The sequence below is a fragment of the Onychostoma macrolepis genome, chromosome 13, assembly GCF_012432095.1.
Source record: "Onychostoma macrolepis isolate SWU-2019 chromosome 13, ASM1243209v1, whole genome shotgun sequence".
Lineage (NCBI taxonomy): Eukaryota > Metazoa > Chordata > Actinopteri > Cypriniformes > Cyprinidae > Onychostoma > Onychostoma macrolepis.
Genome location: NC_081167.1, coordinates 9,221,349 through 9,235,366, shown reverse-complemented (window position 1 = coordinate 9,235,366; position 14,018 = coordinate 9,221,349). Strand labels below are relative to the sequence as shown.

The window sequence follows — 14,018 nt, the reverse complement described above, 5'->3', positions numbered from 1 at the left end:
TAGGCTTCGCTTGGAGTCCCAGCGTCAATTTACAGACACATGCCAGTAATTTGACCTCCCGCTGACTGCAGTGACACAGGAGGCAATCTAATGACAAACTAATGACACAGTCTCCTGGCAACAGCGGACGCTGATGATTACACCTGTGGCTTCCATCTGCATAATCCAACATTCCCCACCACATCTAGAAGAGAGATGGAGCTTTATGGAAATATATTCTATTTATTGGTTAATTGTTTGCTTTTATAAATCATTAATGGAGGAAGAACGAGAACCTTATCTTGTAAGGCTTCTCAAGGCGCCCTGTGAGAGTTCAGATGAAGTGAGCAGGTGGCTGTGCAGACGTATGAATCTGCCCTGTGGGAAGGGTCCAGAGGGAAGGTATGACTTTGAGAGCATGGTTGAGACAGACAGACGTGCTTTCTCCAAATTCAATCGTGGAGCCCAGCCGCCCGATGAAAGAGCTCCTCTGGCTCCGCTGCGTGAAGATGTGACTCTAATAGATCCGTGCTCCGGTCAACTGAGCGCAGGGGCACAGGTGCATCTGGAGGCGAAGAGCAGAACCCCATTCATCGATACGGTTTACACTGCGTCCGATCTGTGGGTCCCAGCAGGAGTGCGAGACAGGCCTCAGACTCCTCCAACCAGACCTTCAGCTCTGATATATGACATGTCTGAGCACAAGAGGTGGAACTCCAGGATGAAACCAGAGGCAGCATTGAAGGCAAACCTCAGCGGTAACTGCAATCTTTTTTGTTTTACAAGTTTGACTGCAGCAGTGTGCAACAAAAAGCAATTTAACAGTATTAGATTCTTACATATTTATTAACAAATCCCATCTGCTTTGTTATCAGCTTGGACAAATGCACAGAGTATTAAACACCCCTCTCAGGACAACCATGAAATGAATGCGGTCAGTCATAGACATGCTCAATTATTCATCCTTGCTACTGTAATAATACTCTTGTATGCTGTTTGTTTGAAGCTTTGGCACTTTTACAGCACTAAACATTAACTATTCATTTGAAATGAGCTTTAAAGAAGTAATTCACTCAAAAATGAACATTCTTTCATCGTTTACTCATGTTGTTCCAAATCCATATGACTTTTCTGTCTTCCTTGGAACATAAAAAGAGAAAAGGAGAAGAATTGTACTGGTTGCTTTTATACATGCAGGTACTGTGAATGTAGCTACAGCTTTTAATCTTCAGAAACAAGAGCACCATAAAGGTATCTGGAACAAATGACTAATGCACTATTAACTACTATTAACTAACAAGAAACTCTGATTAATGAATCATTAAGTAATAGCACTCAGTTGAAACTGGTAGCTAATCAATCACTATTATTTTTTTCATATCTCCCAGAGAACTACTGAGAACTACTATATACAGGTTCATAATTAATGTGAATGATGCTAAATGTATAATTAATTCTAAAATAAAGATCTTGGTTACCCACTAGTAATGACTCAAGTGTTACCAAATCCATCAGAAGAAATGACTAAGTACTTGGATCAGTATTCTAAAGTGAATAACATAATAACTCTCTTGTAATGACTGAAATCATTGTAAGCTTTTGAGATATATGTAAGGTTTTGGACAGTAATGACTCAAAGTGTTACCATATCCTTCTGCTAATTATTTGGATCAGTATTCTAAAATAAAGATCATGGTAAACCACTAGTAATGACTCAAGTGTTGCCAAATCCTTCTGAAGTATTACTATCCAAAACCTTACAAAAACCTCAAAACTTTACAATGACTTTAGTCATTACACGATCTTCACTTTAGAATACTGATCCAAATTATTAATAATTCCTTCTGATGGATTTGGTAAAACTTGAGTCATTAATAGTGGGCTACCATGATCTTCACTTTAGAATTAATTATATATTTTGCATTATTCACATTAATTATGAACCTGTATATAGTAGTTCTTAGTAGTTCTCAGGGAGATATGGAAAAAAATAGTAGTTACTGATGAGCTAATAGTGAACTACCAGTTTCAACTGAGTGCTATTACTTACTAAATCGTTAATCACAGTTTCTTGTTAGGTAGTAGTAGTTACTACAATGTTAACAGTGCATTAGTCATTTGTTCCTAAAGTTATTCATTAACGACGGAACAGTATTCTAAAGTGTTAGTCTGTTTTTCCACTTGATACTGCAAACTACTTTTTCTTATCATATGTTTTAAATGTATTGACATAAATAACATTGGTTTGTAGCTCAAATACTTTTCCCATTTACTGCACATAGTTATTTTAGCTACAGTATTTACCGAATGAATCGGAAGTCTCGAACATTCAAAGAAAGCTGAGAGTTTGAATGAAGACCACACGTGCATGCAGTTAGTGTCGCCACTTTCAATGTGTAAAATGGGAAATGTGTAAATGGGAAGATAGATATGGGACGACAGGGCAAACGGACAGTCTCTGCCAGTGTTGGAGGTACTCAACGCAAGTTACGTAATCAGGTTACTTATTTAAGTAACTACTAAAGTAACACATTACTTTTAAATATTTACAAGAAAATATCTGAGTTAGGGTGCAAAGTCAGCTAAAATGGGTTGTCAGGTAAAATGGGCTAAATAAGGTTGTAGCATCATATCTCTTTAAATTTTCACAGAAAATCACAATAACTGATTTTGCATTGTTGCTTCAACACTCGTTGACATGTAACAATAATTTTTATTGGTCTGAGTTTTTTTAAGGCGGGCAGAGTGTTACATGAAGTTTGTCAGAGAATAATTGAGCCTGACATAGAAAATTGCATTCATCACTAATAAGGGTGCTAAAGCAATTATACGTAAGCTTACCAACAAAGCGAAGGTTTATGAACAATGTTTTGACATGCTCTTTCAAATAAAAAGAAAGTTTAATTTATAAAAGAAACTTTGATTTTTGTGAAAAAGATCATTTTAGGGAAATGGCTGGTTAAGGTAAAATGGGCCACAATTTTCAGCTAAAATGGGCTGCATACACCCACACATTTTTACACAGAAATTGAGGGTGAAAATAGGTTTATAGGCCTACTGTAGATATGTATCCATACAAAATCAGTCTTTAAAAAAAAATAAAAATACAAGCATACACACATACATGCACACAAAAGACACCAATGCACATAAACACACACCTATACAACATGATCAGTTCATTTTTAATTGCATTGTTTAATTAAATATTCATTCAACTTTCTATTTAATGAAATACATTTATGGTGTTGCTATGGCACACTAAAGACAATAGTGTCAATTTATTGTTAAAAATAAAATGATTTAAGCTGAAATTACCGGTGTTGTTCTCTTTTATATTGGCCCATTTTAACTGAATGTTGTGCCATTGCTCAAGAAGGTACCTGCTGATACTCTAACGCTCATAATTTAAAAACTTTTGTACTTTTTCACATTTAAAAAATATATAAATATTTAAGAGACCTATGCTAATTTATAAGAATATCATTAGATCTCATGCATAGCTTATTTGATGGTATTATAAGTCATTTACCAAATCCTGGCCCATTTTAGCTGACTTTGCCTTATTAGGCTTAATTTCCGTGTCCTGTATTGAGTCAATGGGGGCCATAATTGTTTTTATCTTTAAATATTCACTGTCGGGAACTGAGAGAGAAAGCTGCCGAGTTGCACATGTACAGAGTGAACATTTCTGCGTTACACAGTGCATCTGGGAACATGCATCCCAAAACGCCACTGCAGCGGATTACCAGTGAAACAATGCCAATTTACAGTTTCTCAATCCAAACTTTTGTTATGGCTTCATATGTGGAATAGGTAAAGCGCATACATAGAGTCATCACATATTTTTATGGTGCTTTTGAATCTTTTTTAAACAAAAGGGTCCAGTCAGCATTCATTGTCAAAAGAGCTAAAACTAGTAGGGTACAACTGGGCTAAAGGCGTAAAAGGCGTCTTTGATATTATTTTCATCTAAACCACTAGATGGCACAAAAACATGGTTTAGCACTTTCCAAAACATTCGCATTTCAAGATGCACGTGCATATTTATCTGATCTTTGACGCGATCGCGCGCAGCAGCGCAAAGTTGATTCTGTGCTTACTTGATCTAATACTTTATGTTTTTAAAATGTTGTAGATTTAAGTAGCAAACGAGAATCGCTAAAATTAATGCATATATTTTGAGACAAAGGTCATCTTTATGATTTTCAGTTTTGTTTAAGATAATTAAAGCAACAGTTTTATGTAAAATATGTAAATGTATGGTATTTGGGGTAAAAAGCGCCCCTGCTGTTGGGGCTAAAGGCGCACAGTAATTAACATGATAATTAATAGATGGCTGACTTTTCCTTTTGTTGACATGACATGGTTAGATTCAGATGGTAAATCATATATTATATTGGGTGTCCATATTCGAGATAATCACCATGTTTAGAATGAAACCATCATATTTAAAAACATGATATTAATCATATCATATAATAAAATATAATTTGTTGTTACTACTGTAAATATATATTCAATTATTATTGGATCTCCTTCTACACTTTCAGAATCTTTACTTATTAAAATTATTTTGTTTCTTCATTTTAAAATATATTTTTATATTAACATATTTTAATGACAGTATATTTATTGAACAAAAATTTATTATTTTATTTTTCAAAATAAGCAGAAAATAGTACAAACTTTGCTAAAGTGATTGCTTTGAACAATATTAACTTAGACATTAAAAAACATTATTTTACCTGAAGTATTAGTATTAATACCGTGGGCCTTTTACCCCATATGTTACCCCCCCACCACCTCATACATTTATAAGATTTTTAAACAAAATAAACAACTTGAATGATTTATTTTCACACAAAATCTGTTGCTCCATTAATATTCAATACAACGTATATATTTTTTTCTGCAATTTTACATTTTAGGCGCAGTGAATAGCACATTTTTTCTTAAGGGGGGCCTTTAGCCCTGTTGTACCCTGTATTCTTCCAAATTTCCAATTTTGTGTTCTTTGGAAGAAAGAAAGAATTGAAAGCAAGAAAGAACTAAACTTCTATTTTATATTTTCCTATTATGTCACCCTGTATATGGGACATTTGCTAAAATATTGCCACTGTGTCTTTGCACTATCCCTTTATAGGGTGCAGAACCATCTGTTCTGTTTGATAGCATAGCAACGGCAGCTCGACGATACATCTACACCTCTGCAGCCCAAAGGTCTGATTAGTTGCTCTAAAAGTTCTCTTAACAGCACAGCTATCATATTTTATTTTCCAAGACTCTCTCAACTTGACCAATTGGTACTTTTCAAAAGATTTCTGTACCATTTGTGTCTTCATACATTTTACAGGCACGTTTATCCAAACCTTACAGTGCATTTACATTCATATAGAGCTTATGAGGATGTAGACTGGGACTCAAAGTTACCTCCTCGCCACAAACCTCCCACAACTACTCTGGAGAAAATGGCTGACCCTGTGAGTCAACGTTTTGTTTTGAAGCGATACCACAACAGACCTGAGCTGTGGCAGGTGAGTCTGCTGCACTGGATGTGAGGTTACTTCCAGTGAAGATCTGAGACATTAAAGGAATAGTTCACCCAAAAATGTAAATTTGCTGACAGTTTAGTCACCCACAGGTCATCCAAGATGTCGATGAGTTTTTTTCTTCATGGGAACAGATTTGATTAAATTTAGCATTACATCACTTGCTCACCAATGGATCCTCTGCAGTGAATGGGTGCCGTCAGGATGAGAGTCCAAACAGCTGATAAAAACATCACAAATATCCACAACTAATCCACACGACAATTAATGTCTTGTGAAAACATCTTGTCTGAATCAGGAGAGAAATACAAGTAAAAGCATTCCAAAACAGTTTTTAACAAACATGTTGGTGGGTTTTTGATGTGAAAGGACAAAGTGGGGTGGTCTTGTTTGGCTTTGGGTTTTCTACCTAACACACAGCTTTTTGCTTCACAAGATTGATGGACTGGAGTCATGTGGTTTACTTGTGGATTACTGTGGTGTTTTTATCAGCCTCTCATTCTGACGGCACCCATTCACTGCAGAGAATCCACTGGTAAGCAAGTGATGTAATGCTACATTACTCCAAATCTGTTGCTATGAAGAAACAAACTCATATACATTTTGGATGGCCTGAGGATGAACTATTCCTTTAAGAGAGATTTCATTGCTTTCAGGCCATTGGATCCCATTGGAACAGACATCAGTTACGTGCCACGTTTAATGCAAGGAAACCCATCAGCTTGTACGTGATTCAAATAACCTTTTGTTTTTATTTTAGATTTAATAAATTCTAAGAGTCTGAGCTTTCACTGTATATTTACAGATTTATATCAGATTGTGTATTAAAACTTGTGTTGTTTCTGACTATTGTTTTCAATTAACAGCACCAGTCCATGTCCAAAATCAGGCCATATACCTTTATACTGGTAAGCAGATACAGAGATCTTAGAGATCTCTAGTAAACTAATGAACATTCTGGATACATCATAATTTACTCAAATCAAATGAGTTGCATACATAACAGTGTATTATTGCTGACAGTTATTTTTCAGTACATTTTATTATGGCTTTGAATGATATTTATGATCTTGCTTTATCATACAGCGGTACGGTGGGCTCTGAGAATATGGATAGTATGGACGTCCCAGGAGAGGACTTCATCCCTCTGACTGTTCTGCACACCACAATACCTCCTCCCACCCCTGCCAGCTAGTATAACTCTGATCTGTGTATCTGTATATACATCATAACCATTCTACAGAACTCGTTATAAATACAGTGGTTTTTTTTTATAGCCGAACTGCTATACCTGGTTACACTGGAAAAGCCCGGTTTGACAGACCACAGACCTCAGGTGTCAGTCTGCCTTCTTTACCATATACTCCACAAACAGCGGGGTAAGTCATTTCAGCAGTTCAGATTAAGATATTTTACTTTGTCTGATATGGACTGGCCATCTGTCCAGGATGTTTCCCTGCCTTTGACCTGAGAAACTGGCACTGACTCCAGCATCTCTGTGACCTTGCATAGGACAAGTGAAGGGAGATGGGCGGATATATTTTTGCTTTGTAATATGATTATCTTGATAATCACTGTTCTCACATGAACCATAATGATAGATAGATAGATAGATAGATAGATAGATAGATAGATAGATAGATAGATAGATAGATGATTAAAAAAATTTTGTTTTAATTTTTTTAATATGTGTGTGTGCTTGTCATATGGTAGAATTTGCAGGGGAAATGTGCTCAATTTGCATTTAAATATTGCCACAATAAGAAAAAAATTTTTTTTTTTTGATAACCTGGGCATCTTTTTATTTGATTCACTGTTTAAGTCCTACTTTCACATTTAATCATAATAATTATTATATTATTATATTATATTATATTATATTATATTATATTATATTATATTATATTATATTATATTATATTATATTATATTACATTACATTACATTACATTATATTATATTATATATTGTATTGCTTACATTACACCTCACTATAAGACCAATTTGTCTCAGTAGGTGGCAGCAGTGCTTTGTATTTAGAAAGTTCTTCTGTAGGTTAACTTTTGTGGTCAACACCACAAAACTACACAAATTCTCTGAAATAATTTTCTTTGTTTCTAATTTTATAAATAAATAGCATATTAATAATTTAATAATTTAATGTTTAATTTAATATTTGAAATACATATACACACATGTGTATATATATATATATATATATATATATATATACACACTAGTCTACAGTACATAATATATTACACTATACTTTATATATATATATATATATATATATGTGTGTGTGTGTGTGTGTGTATCAGTATATATATATATATATATATGTATGTATTTATGATCACCATTATATGATTATTATATGATCACCATTATGTTTTTAGTGTATGTATATATCAGTAATTTCACTTTAATGGCAATGAATAGGTTATTTTCATTGCCTTTAAAGTGAAATAACTGAACATAAAATATATACAGTATACTGTATATAATGGTGATCATATAATGATCATATAATGATCTAATGGATAATGGTAATAAATTAAGCCTAGTCTGTGGCATTGCATACATTTGTGTCAGGTTTTTTATATACATAGTGCAGTAGTAAACATGCCCTGTAGCAGTAAGCACATCACAGAATCACTCTGAAGAGGCGTTTCCCACAACTATTGCATTCATTATCTTCTGATCTCTTTCTCTGTTTCTGCCTTAGTATGTGCAATGTCAAACTTATTTTTTTCGAGCTCCCGCATGTTCCCCTTCTGTCAGTGTCTGCCCTAGATTTACAGCTCTTCAATGCTCTGCAGCATGGGCTCTGGCTGGAGGTGTGTGAACCGCATCTTACTGCATTATTTAGTAGACCCCAACATGACGTGTATGGCTGAACAAAGTTCAGGTCATCTTATAAAGCAGACCGAATGAATAAAAACTAGAAAGTAGAAAAATATACATTAATTCTCAATTTTTTTGTTAAAAGGCAGGAAAAATCGTGAGGCATTGATATTTTCTGTGGGTTTCTGAAGAGTCAAATCAGACAGACACTACTGGGAACAAAACCAGCCTAGCGGCGCTCTTCCACCCTCCATCTGCAACGGCAAAACGTCCTCGGCTTTCAGAATGAGTAGGAATGAGGCATCTGCAGCTCAAGTAAAGAGGAAGAAGGAGGAGGAGGTGTTTGAGAGAAGCACTGGAGGAAAACCAAACTCCTCACCCAGGGACCGGGTGTTTTTTTGAAAACGTGTTTCCTAGCTGGGCCCCAGAAGAGCTGGTTTACCGTCTTTTTGGAGCAGACCTCTCCAGATGGCCCTATCCAAAGCTGAGCTGCTCTTGTTGCCGGTGGTAATCGTGGTTTTTACTCAACCCAGATCCATTTTCCTGGAGTCACCGGTGCTCTGAAATCTGTTTCCTTTGCCGATAAAACAGGCCTCCCATCTCTTTTCCTTACAGCAGAAAGTCAGCACCTTTACAACTTCCTCTAACTCTCTCCTCCTCCTTATTTGGTGATAACTCAAATGTCTCCAAACCGTTTTCATTCCTCTGCATGCAGCTTTGGCAATACTCAATCGCTTGAGAGTGCCATAAGACACAGACTCTGACATTGTTTGCTTCATGGAAAATCAGAAACAAGTGAATGAAACTGGCATTTTCAAAGCATTAATAGACACAGTTGATACATAATGAGTCATATTAAAATTTCTGATCTAGTGATGTCAGAAGTGTGACACATGAAAACAAGTGAGGGCAAGCTAGAATATGAAATAAACCAATTGCCTGATTTTAAGATTTTTTGCATGAAAATGAAGATTTTATTTTAGCATTATATAAGCATGAAGATAAATCAATATTCATAACTGTTTGTGAATGGATGTTTCATAATGGTGAAGCAACTAGTAGTGAAGATACGTCTTTGAAAGATGTGGCATCAGTACTCAACATACAAAACACAACTAATTAAAAACAACATTTACAACATAAACCAATATTACAAAATAAACAAACAACACAAACTGCTAAAAGTGGGGAAAAAATTAAATAGCACAAATAAAATCATCAAGAATAAAAAAAACTCTATTCATGCTGCGTTGCATGCTGCTTGCCTTCACATTTACAGATACAAATGTTACGTTTTGTGGTAATCAACAATTTATTCTTTTTTTTTAATCAGTAATCAGGATTATGCCACAAGTGCTGTTGACTGAATCCAAAATATTCCTTTAATTTGAACATTCCCAGTTTGACCAGTGTTCCATTTCTAGGAGCCATCCTGGTACCTGGAGCACCCCTAACTACGGACACAAGGCTCCTCTGTCAGGAATGATCACTACTGTCCCGCCGGGAAACCCTTACCTTCATCCCAAAACCCGGTACTTTCCATAAAATAACTCTAAAAGCACGGCATGTTCCTTAAAGAGAAGAATAAATTATGAAGAAGTGTGGGAAATGAAAGTCTCCCTTTTCATGAAATCCAATCTGTGTTTGTGAATAGATCTATAATGATGCAAAGTCAATGACTGATTCTCTGAGCTCTGAATAATGAGATGTTTTATTAGCATAATTTCCCTTGATTTAGATGAGTGCTTCTGAAAATGTGGAGATTATGCCATTGTCTTAAACATTCGCTGTGGGTGTGTGTGGGCTTACGTATTTGACTATATGTGTGTCCATGCGGATAAATGAGTGAATCAGTTTTTCACAGATCCTCTTTTGCATGCTTTTATTACTTTGGTTCATCCAAATAGCACGCACAAACTGCTTGTGGAACTTAGAGCTACATTGTGGTTATGCAGCAATAGCAATGCAAATACAACTTTGCCTGTTATCTTAAAAGAAAACAAAACACACGCGTTTCTGAAATGCTCTAGTTTTGCACCCCAAGAACTGTGGTTTGGAGAATAAAAGAAAGAATACCAGTGCAGCTTCACCTGCTTACAGGAAATAGGAACATGCTGGTTTCCTGTTTCCCCCTTTGTCGGCTGTGCACTACGTTGAAAACAGTCCGCTCTGGAAGCAGCTCAGTTGAATCCAGCAGTTAAAGAAAACACCTAGAAGACACCAACTAGAAGAATCAACTTATGACTGAAAAGTGCTCAAAACCAAACAAATTCATTTCTAAAAGTCCAGCCAGTGTTCAAATGATAAACCTCACGTGAAACATATAGAGTTGAGGAAATAAGATGTCGTTCTAAGTTATGCTTTGCATTATGGGAAAACTTTCTCTGTTTTCAGTTGGTTTGACAGCTGAGCCATGGTGGGAATAAAACCCTCTCTGTGGTATTTCCAGAGATGGAGATGTGGTTAACTGATAACTAACGTCCATCTTGGGGCCAATGAAAGGGATCAGACTAGTCTTTTGTTTGAGGGTCTGAAGTGCTTTCTCTAAGGTGACCTTCAGCCCATTACTATGAGCCCACAAAAACAAAGTGGAAGCCTTTACGAGATAAAACAGGCTCAACACAATAGATGTAAGTTGCTGAAACAACCTCTAATGTTACTGAGATTTTCCTAATGATCTTTTCATTGTAAGATCTTCATCTACAAACAGCCACGTGTAATATCTTAGGATATTAAGGGTCACCTCATCTGTGAGACACATTGATTTAGAGCTATTCCTGCAGTTCGGCATGAAGTGTGATGTGAAGCGTAAAAGTTAACAGTTAATTCATCTACTAAATTTGACATTATAAAGGTGCAAAATTTTGCTGTCTATTGTCAATAATAGAGACGTATGATTCTGAGCTCACACGGAAGTCACTTTCAAACCAAGAAACTTTCTGTTGGACAGTGAAATAAACCATGTAGCCCACTTGAACCTGTTGCAAAATCTGCATCGGAAAATCTTCACCCGCATATGAAATTTTCAACTGACTTAATTCCACACATGAAAATTCTTTGAACAATTCTAAATATGACTGGACTTTAACTGTTTTCTGTAATTTATCACATCCAGTTAATCAAAAGTCACTGATCAATTGCATATAATTTACTGAGCCCAGCTCTAACATGTTATTATTTTTATGTCATATTTGTTAGTTTTCTTTAAAAAGGATCTAAAAGTGTTAACATGTTTAAAAGAAAAAAGTCTTAGTATCTTAACTTAGTATCTTGACTTAGTATCGTGAAATCTATAGCTTTTGTTTCATTTGAGCTTTCATCCAGCGCAGTGTTTATTTGTTGTGGTATTGATTTAGCATTGATACAGAAGCACCAGAGTCAGAATTGTATGGAAGTCTGTTTCTACCACAGAACAAAGAAAAAATATTTTTTTTATCTCAAACCTTTTTTTTTTCTTTTTTTTTTTAGCATTTCTGAGAAAAAAAGCAAGATATAAACCCAGAATTGCATGATATAACTCACAATTCCAATTTTACATCTCACTATATGTTCATATCTCACAATTGTGAGGGGATAAAAAGAATTATCAGATAAAAAGTCACAATTACCTTTTTTTTTGTTTCGTTTTAAATTCGGTGGTGGTACCAGGCTTCCATTAAATAGAGTCAGGAGAAATGTACAAACTAAATAGGGTCCGTTTTGATTTCTTGTTGACTTTAATGTAACTTATGTTTACAAAATCATTGGAAAAAGTGACTGTGGTGACATTTCTGCACATATTTGTTTTTTATGACACTTTCAAAGTGAAATGTCCAGTGAGTGTAGCTAAAAATATATGTTCCGTTCTCTCTTAAAGAGATGAATATGAATCTGGCAACATTTTTATTATTTTCATATGTAGCACAACAGTTTGGAAATGAAATGTCAGATGAGTATCGCTGAAAGGTTAATGTGCTTGATTGCATTTGAAAATAATGTTCCACATACACCGATACTGTTAACCGTGAGATAAGCTACCATAGCCTATCATTTTAGCTTGCCTTCAGAAGTATTTGAGTAATTTATCAAGTGTTGTGACTCATATCCAAGCATTCTGCATCGCAAAACCAATGCTTTACCAGGTGAGCTCCTGAGCAAGTTTAACTACTACATCAGAAAAGCCATGCATATGGAGCTAACTTCAAAATGTTTACTATGGTGAAAGTGTTTTAAAATCATAACACTGTATTGCACAAGGAACCATGACAAAACAAGTATTTATTAATCAATAATCTTCCCCAAAAATAATAATTTGTATAAAAAGAAACAAACATGCCTTTACTGCCACTAGCGTCCATTGCACCTGGAGTTTTGCAAGAGACAATTTTTCCAATGAGCCTATGTTCATGTTTTGTAATATATGGATTCATAAACCTAAGTTAGCTGTTTTCAGTAAACGTGAAGAGAGATCAGAAAATCACATGGGCTATGGAGTTGCCTTTGACCTCCTGTGACATTTAACCTCTGTCCAGTCTGAGAATTAGCACGTCTATTTCAGCCAAGCTAACTCAGCCATTCAGAAAACTTCTCCAAAATTTAGATGCATGATCATTTTAAACGATACTTTTCTCCACTCTTCTCAGCTCCTTAAGCTTAGTCTTTTTCATGTCTACATCGTATCATTGGCTCAATTTTCAAGATGGGGTCACAAACATAATGACTGATTCAGCGACAGTCCTTTAGGGTCTTCACCATACTCGCTCGGCCGAGAGATTAATTTCCCTCCCGCCGCTTAGTTTTTTTTGTGTCATTTCCACATAAAGAGGCTAAATGTCAAGCATGCCTGACTCCCTCCAGTGACACATCCATTCCCGCAGATAATTACCATAAGGAAATTGATGCTTTAGTGTGCAGAGGGGAATTTAATTTACTCTGACATCCCCCTGCATAATGCATTCCCAAAGAAAGTGAGATTTTTCAGCCCCAGATTAAGAATTTAAATACAGCACACTATTAACGTGATTACCAATCTCGAACATCTCCGACTTATTTAGGTAGTTAAACCAATTATGGATTACATGTTGTTAAAGTTATAAATTAGAGGGTGTGAAAGCTGCTTAAAGATCCATGAAATAAGCAATAAGAGGATGTCTCTGTCCTTCGTGCCAGTACTTTGCTGGATAACTTAAGATAATGTTTATTAGCTGTTGCTAGCTGGTAAATGTTCATCCTATCAAATCTAAACTGCATAGAAATATTAGGCATTAGGCATCATGAAATAACAATTTATTATATTGTTTTACAGCATTTATTAGGCTAATGATCATTTATAAATATATTATTGTTCATTGTTAAATTATATTTGTTGATAATACATAACTAATGTTAATTTACAGAACTTGAAATATTAAAATGTGTATATGTAGAAATTAAAATGTGTACATGTAGAAATTTACATTATTCATTATTATTTTGTATTAGCAATTGTAAACGTAATGCTGACATAAAGTATTGCTGGAACTTCTCATATATTTTACTGCTGTTATGTTTTTCTGCATTCAAAATATAACTTTAGCTTCCATCCAAAACATTTTATCACAGCAAATATTTTATTCTGAGCATCAGTTTCAGTCAAATCCATAAGAATCAGTCATATTAGAT

General features: G+C 35.1%; 1 protein-coding gene across 1 annotated transcript; it reads left to right on the top strand.

Moving 5' to 3' along the window:
* The first annotated feature begins 205 nt into the window (after positions 1-205).
* Positions 206-10,586, top strand: LOC131552050 (spermatogenesis-associated protein 48). The gene is made up of 9 exons (XM_058795453.1): positions 206-737; positions 855-913; positions 5,126-5,202; positions 5,378-5,516; positions 6,188-6,255; positions 6,398-6,439; positions 6,618-6,725; positions 6,809-6,910; positions 9,803-10,586. The coding sequence occupies exons 1-9, from the start codon at positions 206-208 to the stop codon at positions 9,921-9,923; spliced, it is 1,248 nt and encodes a 415-aa protein (XP_058651436.1). The 3' UTR covers positions 9,924-10,586.
* The last annotated feature ends 3,432 nt before the right edge of the window (positions 10,587-14,018 follow it).

What these genes read in the sequence shown, in the direction of transcription:
- LOC131552050 (XM_058795453.1), top strand. Translation starts at nt 206, where the DNA reads ATGGAAATATATTCTATTTATTGGTTAATTGTTTGCTTTTATAAATCA. An exon ending in ACAGACCTGAGCTGTGGCAG is followed by an intron (nt 5,517 to 6,187) that starts GTGAGTCTGCTG and finishes CATTGCTTTCAG; the next exon opens with GCCATTGGATCCCATTGGAA. An exon ending in CCTCCCACCCCTGCCAGCTA is followed by an intron (nt 6,726 to 6,808) that starts GTATAACTCTGA and finishes TTTTTTTTATAG; the next exon opens with CCGAACTGCTATACCTGGTT.